Source organism: Salvelinus sp. IW2-2015, linkage group LG23 (assembly GCF_002910315.2).
Source record: "Salvelinus sp. IW2-2015 linkage group LG23, ASM291031v2, whole genome shotgun sequence".
Lineage (NCBI taxonomy): Eukaryota > Metazoa > Chordata > Actinopteri > Salmoniformes > Salmonidae > Salvelinus > Salvelinus sp. IW2-2015.
Genome location: NC_036863.1, coordinates 31577560 through 31592005, shown reverse-complemented (window position 1 = coordinate 31592005; position 14446 = coordinate 31577560). Strand labels below are relative to the sequence as shown.

The 14446-nt window shown below is 41.1% G+C and overlaps 1 protein-coding gene across 1 annotated transcript in view; it reads right to left on the bottom strand.

The window, feature by feature from the left end:
• LOC111950923 (stAR-related lipid transfer protein 8-like) overlaps window positions 1–13267 on the bottom strand; it is a 26739-nt gene extending 13472 nt beyond the window's left edge. The window contains exons 1-3 of the mRNA XM_023968863.2: window positions 13184–13267; window positions 6842–6904; window positions 3698–5028 (exon numbers count right to left, since the gene is read on the bottom strand). Of these exons, the coding sequence (XP_023824631.1) occupies window positions 3698–5028; window positions 6842–6904; window positions 13184–13189 (1400 nt within the window). The 5' untranslated portion in view covers window positions 13190–13267. The remainder of the gene's footprint in view (window positions 1–3697; window positions 5029–6841; window positions 6905–13183) is intronic.
• Window positions 13268–14446: the final 1179 nt, after the last annotated feature.

Genomic DNA, 14446 nt, shown 5'->3' with positions numbered 1-14446 from the left:
GTGTGTGGCAGCTAGACCGGCCAGCCAGCCAGGTAGAAAAATGGCAGAAAAAAGTAAAAAGACGGACATCAGAGTATTTTTCAGTACACCAAAACGCAAAGTAAGAACTCTAGTAGCCTAATATCTCAAAGACGAGTTGATAAAATGTTCATAAGAAAGAAGTGAAATGCTAATGGAATGTTCACAATGATGTCATTAGGCAGAGCAGGCAACAGATGGCACACAGACAGCAGAGCTGGGGACAGATAGGCAGGGACAGACTGGCAGAGACAGGGAGTCTCAGGTAAGTTTGTTGAGTCTTTGTTTGGCAACATTATGAAAGGTTCTCAATTTTTTTTACTTGTAAAATAGGGACATAATTGGAAAATGCCATGGATACCCCGCTCTCAACTTAAACTGATGACTAAACTAAGATTTGTTTATGGCAATGGTATTGCTGTTGTGATTAATTGTGTAGTTTGGGTACCGGTAGTTAGGAGTACGGCAAACACCTTATTTCTTTTTAGGAGACAGGCTGAGTCTGTGAGGGTGGTGAAAGGAAAGAGCCAGGGAGAGACTTCAGAGAACAATGTCACAGCCACGGCAGGACCAGGTGTCACCCTTGTTGCCAGCAGCACCAGTATAGGGGACAGTGGCACAGCATTGTCCAGTTACCTCAGTGATGGCACAAAAACATATAAGCCCACCCCACAATTTTTGAACCGCAAACTCTTGCCAACAGAGTGTTGACGTTTCAAGAGGCCCCAAAGCACAGAATGAAATTCTGAACATCATGGCCAATACAATCATTCGAGGCATTGCAGCTGAGATTAGGTCTCTTCCGATTGTACAATTTTTTTATAATTGTTGATGGTACTCAAGATGTCTCTGGTGCTGAACAGGAGATGTCTTTTTGCATTATGTTGACCATGACCTTGTCCCTCACGAGGAGTTTATTGGGCTATACAGGGTGTCGGAGACAATAGGCGGAGGCATTGCGAAAGTGGCAACTGAAGTGTTGTTGAGGCTCAATTTGCCCATGTCTGGCTTACGTGGGCAGAGTTACGATGGTGCCTCAAACATTGCAGGAAAATACACAGGTGCACAGGCAATTGTGAGAAGGCAGCAGCCATTAGCCCTCTATGTCCATTGTGGAGCACACTGTGTAAATCTGATTACACAGGCTGGCTGCTCAGCCTCCCCACTGATCCGGGATTCCCTTTCTTGGGTCCATCAGTTAGGTGTCCTCTATGGCCAGTCAGGAAAGTTTAAGAGCATGTTTGAATCAATTGCCACGTCCAAAGAAACACATCTGCCCACCCGGAAACCCCTATGTCCAACAAGGTGGACTGTGCGGAATACTGCTATTAGAGCTGTGCTAGGCAGTATGAGCGGGTACTAAGCAGCCTAGAGGAGAGTAGTTTTTAGTACATGACAGTACACGACAGTACACTTACAAATTATTTATTTCATGTTATTTTATTTAAAATTGCATACTTTGTCGACATACTTGTCCATAGCTGCTGTTTGAAGAGTTGAGACACTGACTGAAGGATATTTTGTTTGATTTATTTGGGTTTTCATTGAAGTAGTTATTTTGCTTTTAGAACTGTACTTATTTTAAGCTTTGTTTCTTGTAAAGATATTGTAGTAGACTCAGGCCAGTGGCACATTTAATGACTATATAATGTATCAGAAAAAGTCAAATTAAAAGGTCAATTCAATACGGAGACTAACTTTGTGATGGTTCTCAATGGAGATTATTTTAGATGAGATACACCATTGTTCATTGTATTTATGAAAACTACACCCATACAGTGTACAGTACCATTGCTACCTACTGGCCTTTCTTGATATTGCTAGTTGTAAGTACGAATACCTGCATACATACTGGACTGGTAAGGAGCAATGCTATAACTATTATTAATAGTAGTATTATAATGATTTAAACATTTGAACAAGTTGGTTAAACCCTTCAGTTAACTACTGTACCTATCAATTATTCAGTTGTAGGAATTATGGTTCCTCAATATACATTTAACATATTACAACGTAGGCTATGTGTTACAGCACTACTTTTGGTGTCCCCCTCAGGAATTGCTCTTGAGAAAATGTAATGTAATTGTCCCCTCCAAGGTTGATATCAGATTTTCGCCCCTGTGTAAATCTAGCTGTTTTTTCTATACTTCGGCAGGACAGAACGACTGCGTCGGGGGAGGGGGTGTGTGTCTCCTTGTTAGCAACAACTGGTGTGCGATCTGTAATGTTAGAATACCTCATGATAAGCTGTAGACCACACTATTTACCAAGAGAGTTTTGATCTATATTTTTCGTAGCTGTCTATTTATCACCACAAACCGATGCTGGCACTAAGACCGCACTTAAGGAGCTGTATAAGAACATAAGCAAACAAGAAAATGCTCACCCAGAGGCGGCACTCCTAGCGGCCGGTGACTTTAATGCATGAAAATTGAAATCTGTTTTACCTCATTTCTATCACCTTTACTACACACACAGAGATGCATACAAAGCTCTCCCTCAACCTCCATTTGGCAAATCTGACCATAACTCTAACCTCCTGATTCAGACATACAAGCAAAAACTCAAACAGGGCGTGCCAGTGACGCACTCAATACAGAAATGGTCCAATGAGGCGGATGCTAAGATACAGCCCTGTTTCGCAAGCACAGACTGTTCCGTGATTCATCCGATGGCATTGAGGAGTTTACCACATCAATCACCGGCTTCAGTGCATTGAGGACGTCGTCCCCACAGTGACACTACATTTACAGTACTAGTCAAAAGTTTGGATACACCTACTGAATCAATATTTTTTATTTATTTTTTAATATTTTCTACATTGTAGAATAATAGTGAAGACATCAAAACTATGAAATAACACATGGAACACATGGAATCATGTAGTAACTAAAAAAGTGTTAAACAAATTAAAATATATTTTATATTTGAGATTCTTAAAAGTAACCACCCTTTGCCTTGATGAAAGTTTTGCACACTCTTAGTGCTTCTTTTGTAAATTATGTCTGAGTATTGGAGCTTGCCCCTGGCTATGCATAAATAATTGAAACAAGAAAATGGTGCCATCTGGTATGCTTAACATAAGGTATTTAAAATTATTTTTACTTTTGATACTTAAGAATATTTTAGCAATTACATTTACTTTTGATACTTAGTATATTTAAAGCCAAATACTTTAAGACTTTTACTCCAGTAGAATTTTACTGGTTGACTTTTACTTTAATCATTTTATATGAAGGTATCTTTACTTTTACTCAAGTATGACAATTGGGTACTTTTTCTATTTATTTATAGTTTGTATAAATTTATAACTATTAAAAATAGTTTTTTAAATGTTTTCTACTATTTCTCTTTTTTCTCTGCATTGTTGGGAAGGGCCTCTAAGTAAGCATTTCACTGAGTGAAACACCTGTTGTTTATGAAGCATGTGACAAATAACATTTGATTTGAGTCAGGATTTGGCATAAGTAGAATGAGTCCATGAGTCCATGGCCCATCCTGACTTGTGTCAACCTGCTGGTGTAATAGTATGGGGAATGTTTTTCTGGCACACGTTAGGTCCCTTGATACCAATTGAGCAACGTTTCCACGCCACAAAGAATTCAGGCTGTTTGGAGGCAAAGCAGGGTCTGACCTGGTACTATGTACCTAATAAACTGGCAGCTGAGTGTATGTTTACCTGCTTGGCCTGGTTAAGGAAGCGCCCACTCCTGAGTCCCTCCTTTCTCTCATCTCAACATCCTCCACCTCATTCAATGAGTTTCCTGTGCTGTCGTAGTCACTGGCCATTGTGCCTACATCTGACATAGACTGCTCCTCAAAATGGAGGCTGGAGGAGCATGCTGTTTCTCTGGTCTCGTCATTGTCCTCCTCCTCATGCTCGTCATTGAGCTCCTGACACCACTGGTCTATATTCTGCTGAAGGCCATGGACATGTTGAAGGATATCATCCAGATGCTCAAATACCTTTTCTCTCAACTCATCTGAACTGCCACTAGCCTCAGGCATATTGTCATAGATGCTCCCCATGGAGGAACACAAGTTCCTTCTTCTAGGAAACATGTTGAAGTCCTGGGAATCCTGACTGCTGCCCAAGGAGAGGTTGACGTCCTCCATCTGCCATCCACCCAGCTCGTGAAAGTTGGAAGTAGTGCACAGGCTCTCGATGGATAGGGATTTGGGGAATGTTCCTGACTTGTGGTCCATTGGCAGATGAACCAGACAATCTATTCCATTTCCATAGCCACTCTTCTGACTAACCTGTTTAGATCCCTTCCACCCTCCCATCTCATAGTCCTCTAGATAGAGCCAACTGTTCTTCACCTTAGCTCTGGCCACAACTGGGAACCTACTGGCTGTAATTCGACAGATCGTATGGGACTTTCCGCTGTAATTTACACTGCTATTACCTGTAGTGTTCTTTTTTAAACCAGGTAGACTTTCATTGGGAGTGCAATGCAAACTGCCAGGGGTTAGTGGGAGCTGCAGCTGAGTGGTCACAACTTGGCCATCTGTTACTTCCCTCTCTTTCTCTTTTCTCTTGAACAACTCCATTCTCCTCAGGAAGGTCTTGGAACACCTCTTGGTCTTCTCTCTGCAGACAGGAACAGTAACCAGGTCTTTGGGAAATGCAGTTTGGTCCTCACTGCTCAGGGTGGGTCCGTTGAGAGATTGGGAGCCACGGGATTCATGGTGGGAGGTGAGGGTGTAGGGCTCTGCCGTGCTGGTGACCTGACTGAAGGGGGTTCCCCTGCTGGACGTGGTTTCTCTGGCACTCTCCACACTCAGGCTGCTGCTGCTGTGGGTGGAGGTGACCTCCAGGTTACTGAAGTCACTCATGATGCTTTCGCTACTGGCTGAGGCCCTCATGGGGAGCATGGTGGTGGAGGAGAGGACCTCCACGCTGGGGGAGATGTGCGGGGAAAGGGTACGCAGCCACGTCTTACTCTCTCGTTGGAAAGCCCAGCGGTCACTGATGGCACACAGGTCATCCTCCTCAGAATCTTCACTCTGCATCAGATGAGACAAATATTAGAGTGCATTTTTTAACATGGATAATTTACATTGACAAGGGCTATGTATACGTGCAAAGTAAATATAGACTTACTTGAGCATGTAAAATGGAATATAAAACAATGATAATATACACTGCTCAAAAAAATAAAGGGAACACTTAAACAACACAATGTAACTCCAAGTCAATCACACTTCTGTGAAATCAAACTGTCCACTTTTGTCAACACTGATTGACAATACATTTCACATGCTGTTGTGCAAATGGAATAGACAACAGATGGAAATTATAGGCAATTAGCAAGACACCCCCAATAAAGGAGTGGTTCTGCAGGTGGTGACCACAGACCACTTCTCAGTTCCTATGCTTCTGGTGATGTTTTGGTCACTTTTGAATGCTGGCGGTGCTTTCCCTCTAGTGGTAGCATGAGACGGAGTCTACAACCCACACAAGTGGCTCAGGTAGTGCAGCTCATCCAGGATGGCACATCAATGCGAGCTGTGGCAAGAAGGTTCTGTGTCTGTCAGCGTAGTGTCCAGAGCATGGAGGCGCTACCAGGAGACAGGCCAGTACATCAGGAGACGTGGAGGAGGCTATAGGAGGGCAACAACCCAGCAGCAGGACCGCTACCTCCGCCTTTGTGCAAGGAGGAGCAGGAGGAGACATGCCAGAGCCCTGCAAAATGACCTCCAGCAGGCCACAAATGTGCATGTGTCTGCTCAAACGGTCAGAAACAGACTCCATGAGGGTGGATAGAGGGCCCGACGCCCACAGGTGGGGGTTGTGCTTACAGCCCAACACCGTGCAGGACGTTTGGCATTTGCCAGAGAACACCAAGATTGGCAATTCGCCACTGGCGCCCTGTGCTCTTCACAGATGAAAGCAGGTTCACACTGAGCACATGTGACGAGTCTGGAGACGCCGTGGAGAACGTTCTGCTGCCTGCAACATCCTCCAGCATGACCGGTTTGGCGGTGGGTCAGTCATGGTGTGGGGTGGCATTTCTTTGGGGGCCGCACAGCTCCATGTGCTCGCCAGAGGTAGCCTGACTGCCATTAGGTACCGAGATGAGATCCTCAGACCCTTGTGAGACCATATGCTGGTGCGGTTGGCCCTGGGTTCCTCCAAATGCGAGACAATGCTAGACCTCATGTGGCTGGAGTGTGTCAGCAGTTCCTGCAAGAGGAAGGCATTGATGTTATGGACTGGCCGCCCGTTCCCCAGACCTGAATCCAATTGAGCACATCTGGAGCATCATGTCTCGCTCCATCCACCAACGCCACGTTGCACCACAGACTGTCCAGGAGTTGGGGATGCTTTAGTCCAGGTCTGGGAGGAGATCCCTCAGGAGACCATCCGCCACCTCATCAGGAGCATGCCCAGGAGTTGTAGGGAGGTCATACAGGCACGTGAGGCCACACACACTACTGAGCCTCATTTTGACTTGTTTAAGGACATTACATCAAAGTTGGATCAGCCTGTAGTGTGGTTTTCCACTTTAATTTTGAGTGTGACTCCAAATCCAGATCCATGGGTTGATAAATTTGATTTCCATTGATAATTTTTGTGTGATTGTGTTGTCAGCACATTCAACTATGTAAAGAAAAAAGTATTTAATAAGAATATTTCATTCATCAGATCTAGGATGTGTTATTTTAGTGTTCCCTTTATTTTTTTGAGCAGTGTACAATGCCATCAGCAGAACTCAGATATACTGTGAAAGTCAGATGCATGTAACAATAGCAGTGGATCTAGTGACTGGCCTGCACACAAAAAACAGAGACAGATCACATTTACAGGTCTACTCACCTGTTTGCACTGAAAATGGACCTCCAGTCTCATAGAGGCACATTTGTTCAGGTTGACAGCCTCCTACGTGGAAATGAAAGAGATCAAATGAATAAACATGGGAAATATCCATGTTTCTGGGTTGTTTACAAGTGCAGTGCAATCAAAATAAGCTAGCCATCTATAAAAACTGTTTTGTGTTTCAAATTTCTTAACAATGACAACCTGAAAGAGAGACATATCGTTGGCTAGATAAAGTGGGGCAAAAAGTATTTAGTCAGCCACCAATTGTGCAAGTTCTCCCACTTAAAAAGATGAGAGGCCTGTAAGAGGCCACTTCAACTATGACAGACAAAATGAGAAGAAAAAAATCAGAAAATCACATTGTAGGATTTTTTATGATTTATTTGCAAATTAGGTGGAAAATAAGTATTTGGTCAATAACAAAAGTTTATCTAAATACTTTGTATATACCTTTTGTTGGCAATGCCAGAGGTCAAACGTTTTCTGTAAGTCTTCACAGGTTTTCACACACTGTTGCTGGTATTTTGGCCCATTCCTCATGCAGATCTCCTCTAGAGCAGTGATGTTTTGGGGCTGTTGCTGGGCAACACGGGCTTTCAACTCCCTCCAAAGATTTTCTATGGGGTTGAGATCTGGAGACTGGCTAGGCCACTCCAGGTCCTTGAAATGTTTCTTAGAAGCCACTCTTTCGTTGCCCGGCCGGTGTGTTTGGGATCATTCATGCTGAAAGCCCAGCCACGTTTCATCTTCAATGCCCTTGCTGATGGAAGGAGGTTTTCACTCAAAATCTCACGATACATGGCCCATTCATTCTGTCCTTTACACGGATCAGTCGTCCTGGTCCCTTTGCAGAAAAACAGCCCCAAAGCATGATGTTTCCACCCCATGCTTCACAGTAGGTATGGTGTTCTTTGAATGCAACTCAGCATTCTTTGTCCTCCAAACAGACGAGTAGAGTTTTTACCAAAAAGGTATATTTTGGTTTCATCTGACCATATGACATTCTCCCAACTCTCTTCTGGATCATCCAAATGCTCTCTAGCAAACTTCAGACGGGCCTGGACATGTACTGGCTTAAGCAGGGGGACACGTCTGGCACTGCAGGATTTGAGTCCCTGGCGGCGTAGTGTGTTACTGATGGTAGGCTTTGTTACTTTAGTCCCAGCTCTCTGCAGGTCATTCACTAGGTCCCCCGTGTGGTTCTGGGATTTTTGCTCACCGTTCTGTGATCATTTGACCCACGGGGTGAGATCTTGCGTGGAGCCCCAGATCGAGGGAGATTATCAGTGGTCTGTATGTCTTCCATTTCCTAATAATTGCTCCCACAGTTGATTTCTTCAAACCAAGCTGCTTACCTATGCAGATTCAGTCTTCCAGCCTGGTGCAGGTCTACAATTTTGTTTCTGGTGTCCTTTGACAGCTCTTTGGTCTTGGCCATAGTGGAGTTTGGAGTGTGACTGTTTGAGGTTGTGGACAGGTGTCTTTTATACTGATAACAAGTTCAAACAGGTCCATTAATACAGGTAACGAGTGGAGGACAGAGGAGCCTCTTAAAGAAGAAGTTACAGGTCTGTGAGAGCCAGAAATCTTGCTTGTTTGTAGGTGACCAAATACTTATTTTCCACAATAATTTGCAAATAAATTTATTAAAAAATCCTACAATGTGATTTTCTGGATTTTTTTTCTCATTTTGTCTGTCATGGTTGAAGTGTACCTATGATGAAAATTACAGGCCTCTCTCATCTTTTTAAGTGGGAGAACTTGCACAATTGGTGGCTGACTAAATACTTTTTTGCCCCACTGTAGGTAGTTAAACTCGTAGGTATTGATAAGAAAAATTTGAATTCACAAAAACAAATCATTCTGTTTTTCATGTCAGTAGCTAGGTTCCATCCAATTGGCAACAGATTTTCTGGTGAATATAAAAAAAAATCTGCATGAATAAAATATGCGCATTTTCCCACCGGAGAAGTTTTTTCATCAAATTGTGCATGATGACATAGCACACATAAAAGTTAAATGGGTTTCCATCGCACTTTCAACTCTGCTGATGGTTTTGTCTCTAAAAATGTTGTGTTATATAGCGAATGTGCCCAATCTGGTATTGGCACATGCGCTCTAGCCAACAGCTCACAGATACAGCCTGGTATTTGCTACATGATGAAATTATTACGGACAAAAGAGTGAGATCATTTTTATTTGTCAAACAGCAGCCAAGTATCAATCATCATGTCACCAGAATAAGACCCTCGACATTTATTGGAAAGTAGCATCAAGCCTCATCATCATGCACTTTCACCACCCTGTGAAGTTCATTATAACTTATTTCATCTGTAGCCTATTAAACTGTATGCTTTCCCAAGTCGTAGTGGGAGGACCACACAGCATATCATCGCGTGACTCCAAAAACACTTCAATGTGAGGGTTATTCTATCAATATTTGCGCATTAAAGCATTTCCACCGCCATATCTCGCATAATGTGTAATATTTCTGGTATGTTTTAAGGACCACATACATACCTGGCATCCCTTAGTAATTGTGTTCCAGATCAGTTTGCATCTCATGTATATATTTATATTTTTAAGGGGTTATTTTAGGGCCCATGCGATGGGACTTGATAGTGAATGAAAACACATATGCAAATCCCCCACCCCCCAAAATTGGAATTCAAGGAGGCTCAAACATCTTTGACGGATCAAAATGCATGACTTATCTTTGGAACAGAACATAATTCAGTGCAAGACTATGCAGACATGAAGGCCTTGTAGCCAGGCTGTTCTATTTTTACATCACTCCACCCCAGAGTGAATTTCACACCATGTAAATTGCTGCACCACAGATTTAAATGAGTCTATGTGTGAGGCCTTTCACTAACAGGTTTATTTAGGTTTTTTTTCTCCAAATGATATGTCAAAAAATGTCAAGAGTCAGAAGGTCTACCATTAACTTAATTTTGCGTGATTCATGACTTTTTGCTGAAGATAGACAACAGTTCAACTTTTCTCATACAGCTCAAAGTTTCAATAGTTGGAACTTGAAGACAGTAAAAAAGTTTGTCTATCTTATTTTTTCATCGTTATTGTATCGTATCATATCGAAGGGCCCCTCTTCACCTTCATTATTTATGCTGGTGTCGAAGACAAGCTATGACATTCACAATATTTTTCCAAAAATTATCTTAAACATGTCGCTGCTTAATGGTAATCAATGTAACAACATCATTATATTTTCATAAGAAATGTGCTATCTTGAGAATTATTTTATTAGTCACACATGCCATGTTCTCAAAAAATGATCAATTCAATATTTTTTAGAATGCCCAGCTGTCCTATATTTTGTTAAGTATATTTGTATTCTGGGAACATAGATTCATAGCTACTCCTCTGAGGAGAACCTGATAGCATGTAGTGACTCTCAGAGCTTAAGCGATTGTGGGATTTAATTGGCAACTCAGTCATGTATTTCTACTGCTCTTACACACACATACACAAACACACACACACACACACACACACACACACACACACACACACACAGAGAGAAAGAGAGAAATCCTATCAACTCAAATTATAGTTTGCCCATACACCAGAATGCTGTTCAACAGAGTTAATTTATTCATAGATTTGTGCAACTGATGATCGAGTTAATGACTGTTCTAAGATAACATATTACATTGTTTTAATCTTGTCATACCAAGGATTTTTTTAGCAATTTGATTTAGAATTTTGAGACCCGTTAACATAACAAAAAATATATTATAAAAAATTTGGATTTTTATTTTATTTGGTATTACTGCAATTAGCCAATAGAAATGCATTGAATAACAGATTCACTACATGGAACATCAGATAGTCCCCCAAAAAATATCAAAACAAAGTTTGTTCTGAAGTGTCTGTCCTATATCTGAGAGATACAAGAATACCGTACTTCCATAATAAGCCTAACAAGACTTCAGACGAGTCTTGTTAGGCTTGTGGGCGTCCTAGAGTGTTTGTGAGAGTCTCATCTTTCAATATTGGTCATAATATTTTGTAGACCAAACCGTTCGGAAGCTACAGATGTTTTCCTGAGAAGACCAATTTTTGGGATGTCTCATGGTCTGACAAACACCGCTCTAGCTCTGCCACCTTCCACCGCAGATGCAGAAGGGCGACATCAGTAGATGTGGAAACATATCTCTAGCTTAAACAGACGGATTTTGATGGGGATCTTTGTATTATGCGAATTAGATTTCCTCATAGGAGCAGAAATTGTACGGTAAGGGTAATTTAATGAAATGCAAAATCATTACCAGCAATGCATACCCTGAAAAAAAAAATTACGCAAACTTCTTGCAAGTTTGTGGCAAATTTGCTGCAAACGAAATAGTGTGCCACAAAATGTTGCAAYAAGGTTGCCACTAGTGGTGAATCTGCGGCAAACTTTTGGCCACAATAATATTTATTGCCACTAGTAACTAGTTCGGCTGAGGTTTTTTTCTCTCTAGATTCTATTTGAATCTGTGGCAAACCTGGCAAACCAGTATTTATTGGCACTAGCGGCAAACAGTTTACCAGAAACCGTTTCTGGCGGACACATGAGTTCCAAGACCAGTAACCATTGACAAGCAGTCTGGGGGGAAATAAAAATCTGTTGGAAAATGGAAACCAAGCTATGTTGCTAGCTACCTTCCGAAGTTGTCCGGTGAGTGTCTAACTTGTTCAACTTCTTAATAGACTTTGAAATTGTGTTAGCTAATTGATTACTAGTTAGCAATGTCATGTTTTATGGCATAGGGTGACCCACATTTTGGGGTCACCCTCAGATTTTACACAAGCTTACTAATGATTTGCCTTATATTTTTAGGGATATACTTTTTCACTTTTGAAAATGAATACCCTACCCGCTAACCGTGGTGTTGGAAGAGGCTGCTTTGGGAAGAGGAGGCGTCAACACCCTGGAAAGATATTTGTGATGCACCACTCACTCAATATTTTTTGGGGTGTTACATTTGTGTGTATTCGTCAAGCTTGATAAGGTAATTAAATGCATGTATTGTTCTCATAAATGTTGCCTATTAATTATTTGTTTGTAACAATTCGATCTTTCATTGTTTTAAACTAGCTCATCTTGATCATGTGTTCTTCCTTCTCTCTTTCTAGAAGCACTCAGTTACAAGTCATAAACACTGATTGCGGCCTTCAATCAAACCGAGGACAGAGAAATGTATGTGCACCAGGTCAAGGAATCTCAAATGCATGGCTTTCAAATGTATTTTAACAATAATGAATTAAAAAATAAATAATAATAATTGCCATATTAGGCATAAACAATTTTATGTTGCTTTTCTTTCACCCAAGCCTTATACACCTCGGTCAGGAAGAAGAGACAGCTAGTAGACAACTGTCTCTTAATGATGGAGTCCCCAGTCTAGAGTGAAGATAATAATTAGTTAATTAATTTGAATCAATTGTTTTGAAGCTTGGCTGGAGACAAATCTTGTATACTGTGGCTCTATAGGAACAGTTGACCACACATTAAAAGGTAGATTTAGTAGGCCTAAATCCCGGTTTATGCCAGCTGCATTTGTTTATATAGCATTTATACAAGGCAGAAACATTGTTTCCTTGCTGAAAAATACATACAGTTGAAGTCGGAAGTTTACATACACCTTAGTCAAGTACATTTAAACTCAGTTTTTCACAATTCCTGACATTTAATCCTAGTTAAAATCCCCTGTCTATTGGTTGAAAGCTCATTGCTCTGTTATCACTTGGGCCATGTCAATTCTGTAGTTGCCTGTTTAAACTTCCTAAGGTCAACATCCCCCATAATGTTCACATTTGTCTCATGTACATGTTGTAGCTACCAAAATATTAAATAAACAATTTATTTGGGAAACATTCAGTCTTTGCTCTTTTTCTATTAGCATGCTGATGATTTCAGTTGTTTTGGATGTATCTTTATCAATAAAGACATTGAATACATACTGTTTAGTATATTTAGTATGTTTAGTTTACTCTGTGAGAAGCAAGTTAATGTAAAGTTATATTTGGTCATGTATATTTGACATTTCAATGTTGTTAATACACAAAGCAACCAAACCCCTGATTTAATTAGCATATTCATAATTTGCAGCAAACAGTACAATATTTGCTAGAAGTTTCCCAGAATTGTTTGCCAGAAGTTCACAAGTCACTGCAAATTTGCAACAGTTCTTTACATATGAAAAGATGAGCTTGCTGCAAATTGGCAAACGATTTGGCGGAACTGTTTGTCAGAAGCTTGTTTTTTCGGCATTAATCATAGTATGAAACTTGGATGCAGACGTGAAAGGTACTGGAAATGTAATGTCTTACCTGCATAGTGACTTCAGTGAATCCTGGTCCAGAAACTCATGGTCTTTTTTCACAGAGGAGATGTCTAACGGAAACAGTGCCGCTGTAGATCAAGAGACATGGATATGTTAATACCTGTGTGTGTTTTGACACTATTACAATGGGAACTTTACTCTCTCTGCACCAGAGACACCAGAATAACAGCATACGGCCATGTCAAAGTATATGACTGTATGTTTTGCGGGTAGGTTATACTGTTGAGTGATTTGATCAGGTTCTAGGAAAACATGACCAACCTCTGAGATCAAAACCATTTCTTTCTTTGAAACATCAAAGACGCCTTTGGCTGAGGCCAATATAAAATTCATTCCACAGGGCATGTGCAGACATTCATTTTGAGAGACACGTTGCCTGCAGTCGTTGGCAATACATACAGTTGAAGTCGGACGTTTACATACACCAAATACATTTAAACTCAGTTTTTCACAATTCCTGACATTTAATCCTAGTAAAAATTCCCTGTCTTAGGTCAGTTGGGATCACCACTTAATTTTAAGAATGTGAAATGTCAGAATAATAGTAGAGAGAATGATTTATTTCAGCTTTTATTTCTTTCATCGCATTACCAGTGGGTCAGAAGTTAACATACACTCAATTAATATTTGGTAGCATTGCCTTTAAATTGTTTAACTTGAATCAAATGTTTTGGGTAGCCTTCCACAAGCTTCCCACAATTAGTTGGGTGAATTTTGGCCCATTCCTCCTGACAGAGCTAGTGTAACTGAGTCAGGTTTGTAGGCCTCCTTGCTCGCACACACTTTTTCAGTTCTGCCCACAAATTTTCCATAGGATTGAGGTCAGGGCTATGTGATGGCCACTCCAATACCTTGACTTTGTTGTCCTTAAGCCATTTTGCCATAACTTTGGAAGTATGCTTGGGGTCATTGTCCATTTGGAAGACACATTTGTGACTGATGTCTTGAGATGTTGCTTCAATATATCCACATAATTTTCCATCCTCATGATGCCATCTATTTTGTGAAATGCACCAGTCCTTCCTGCAGCAAAGCACCCCCCACAACATGATGCTGCCACCCCCGTGCTTCACGGTTGGGATGGTGTTCTTCGGCTTGCAAGCCTCCCCCTTTTTCCTCCAAACACAACAATGGTCATTATGGCCAAACAGTTATATTTTTATTTCATCAGACCAGAGGACATTTATCCAAAAAGTACCATCTTTGTCCTCATGTGCAGTTGCAAACCATAGTCTGGCTTTTTTATGGC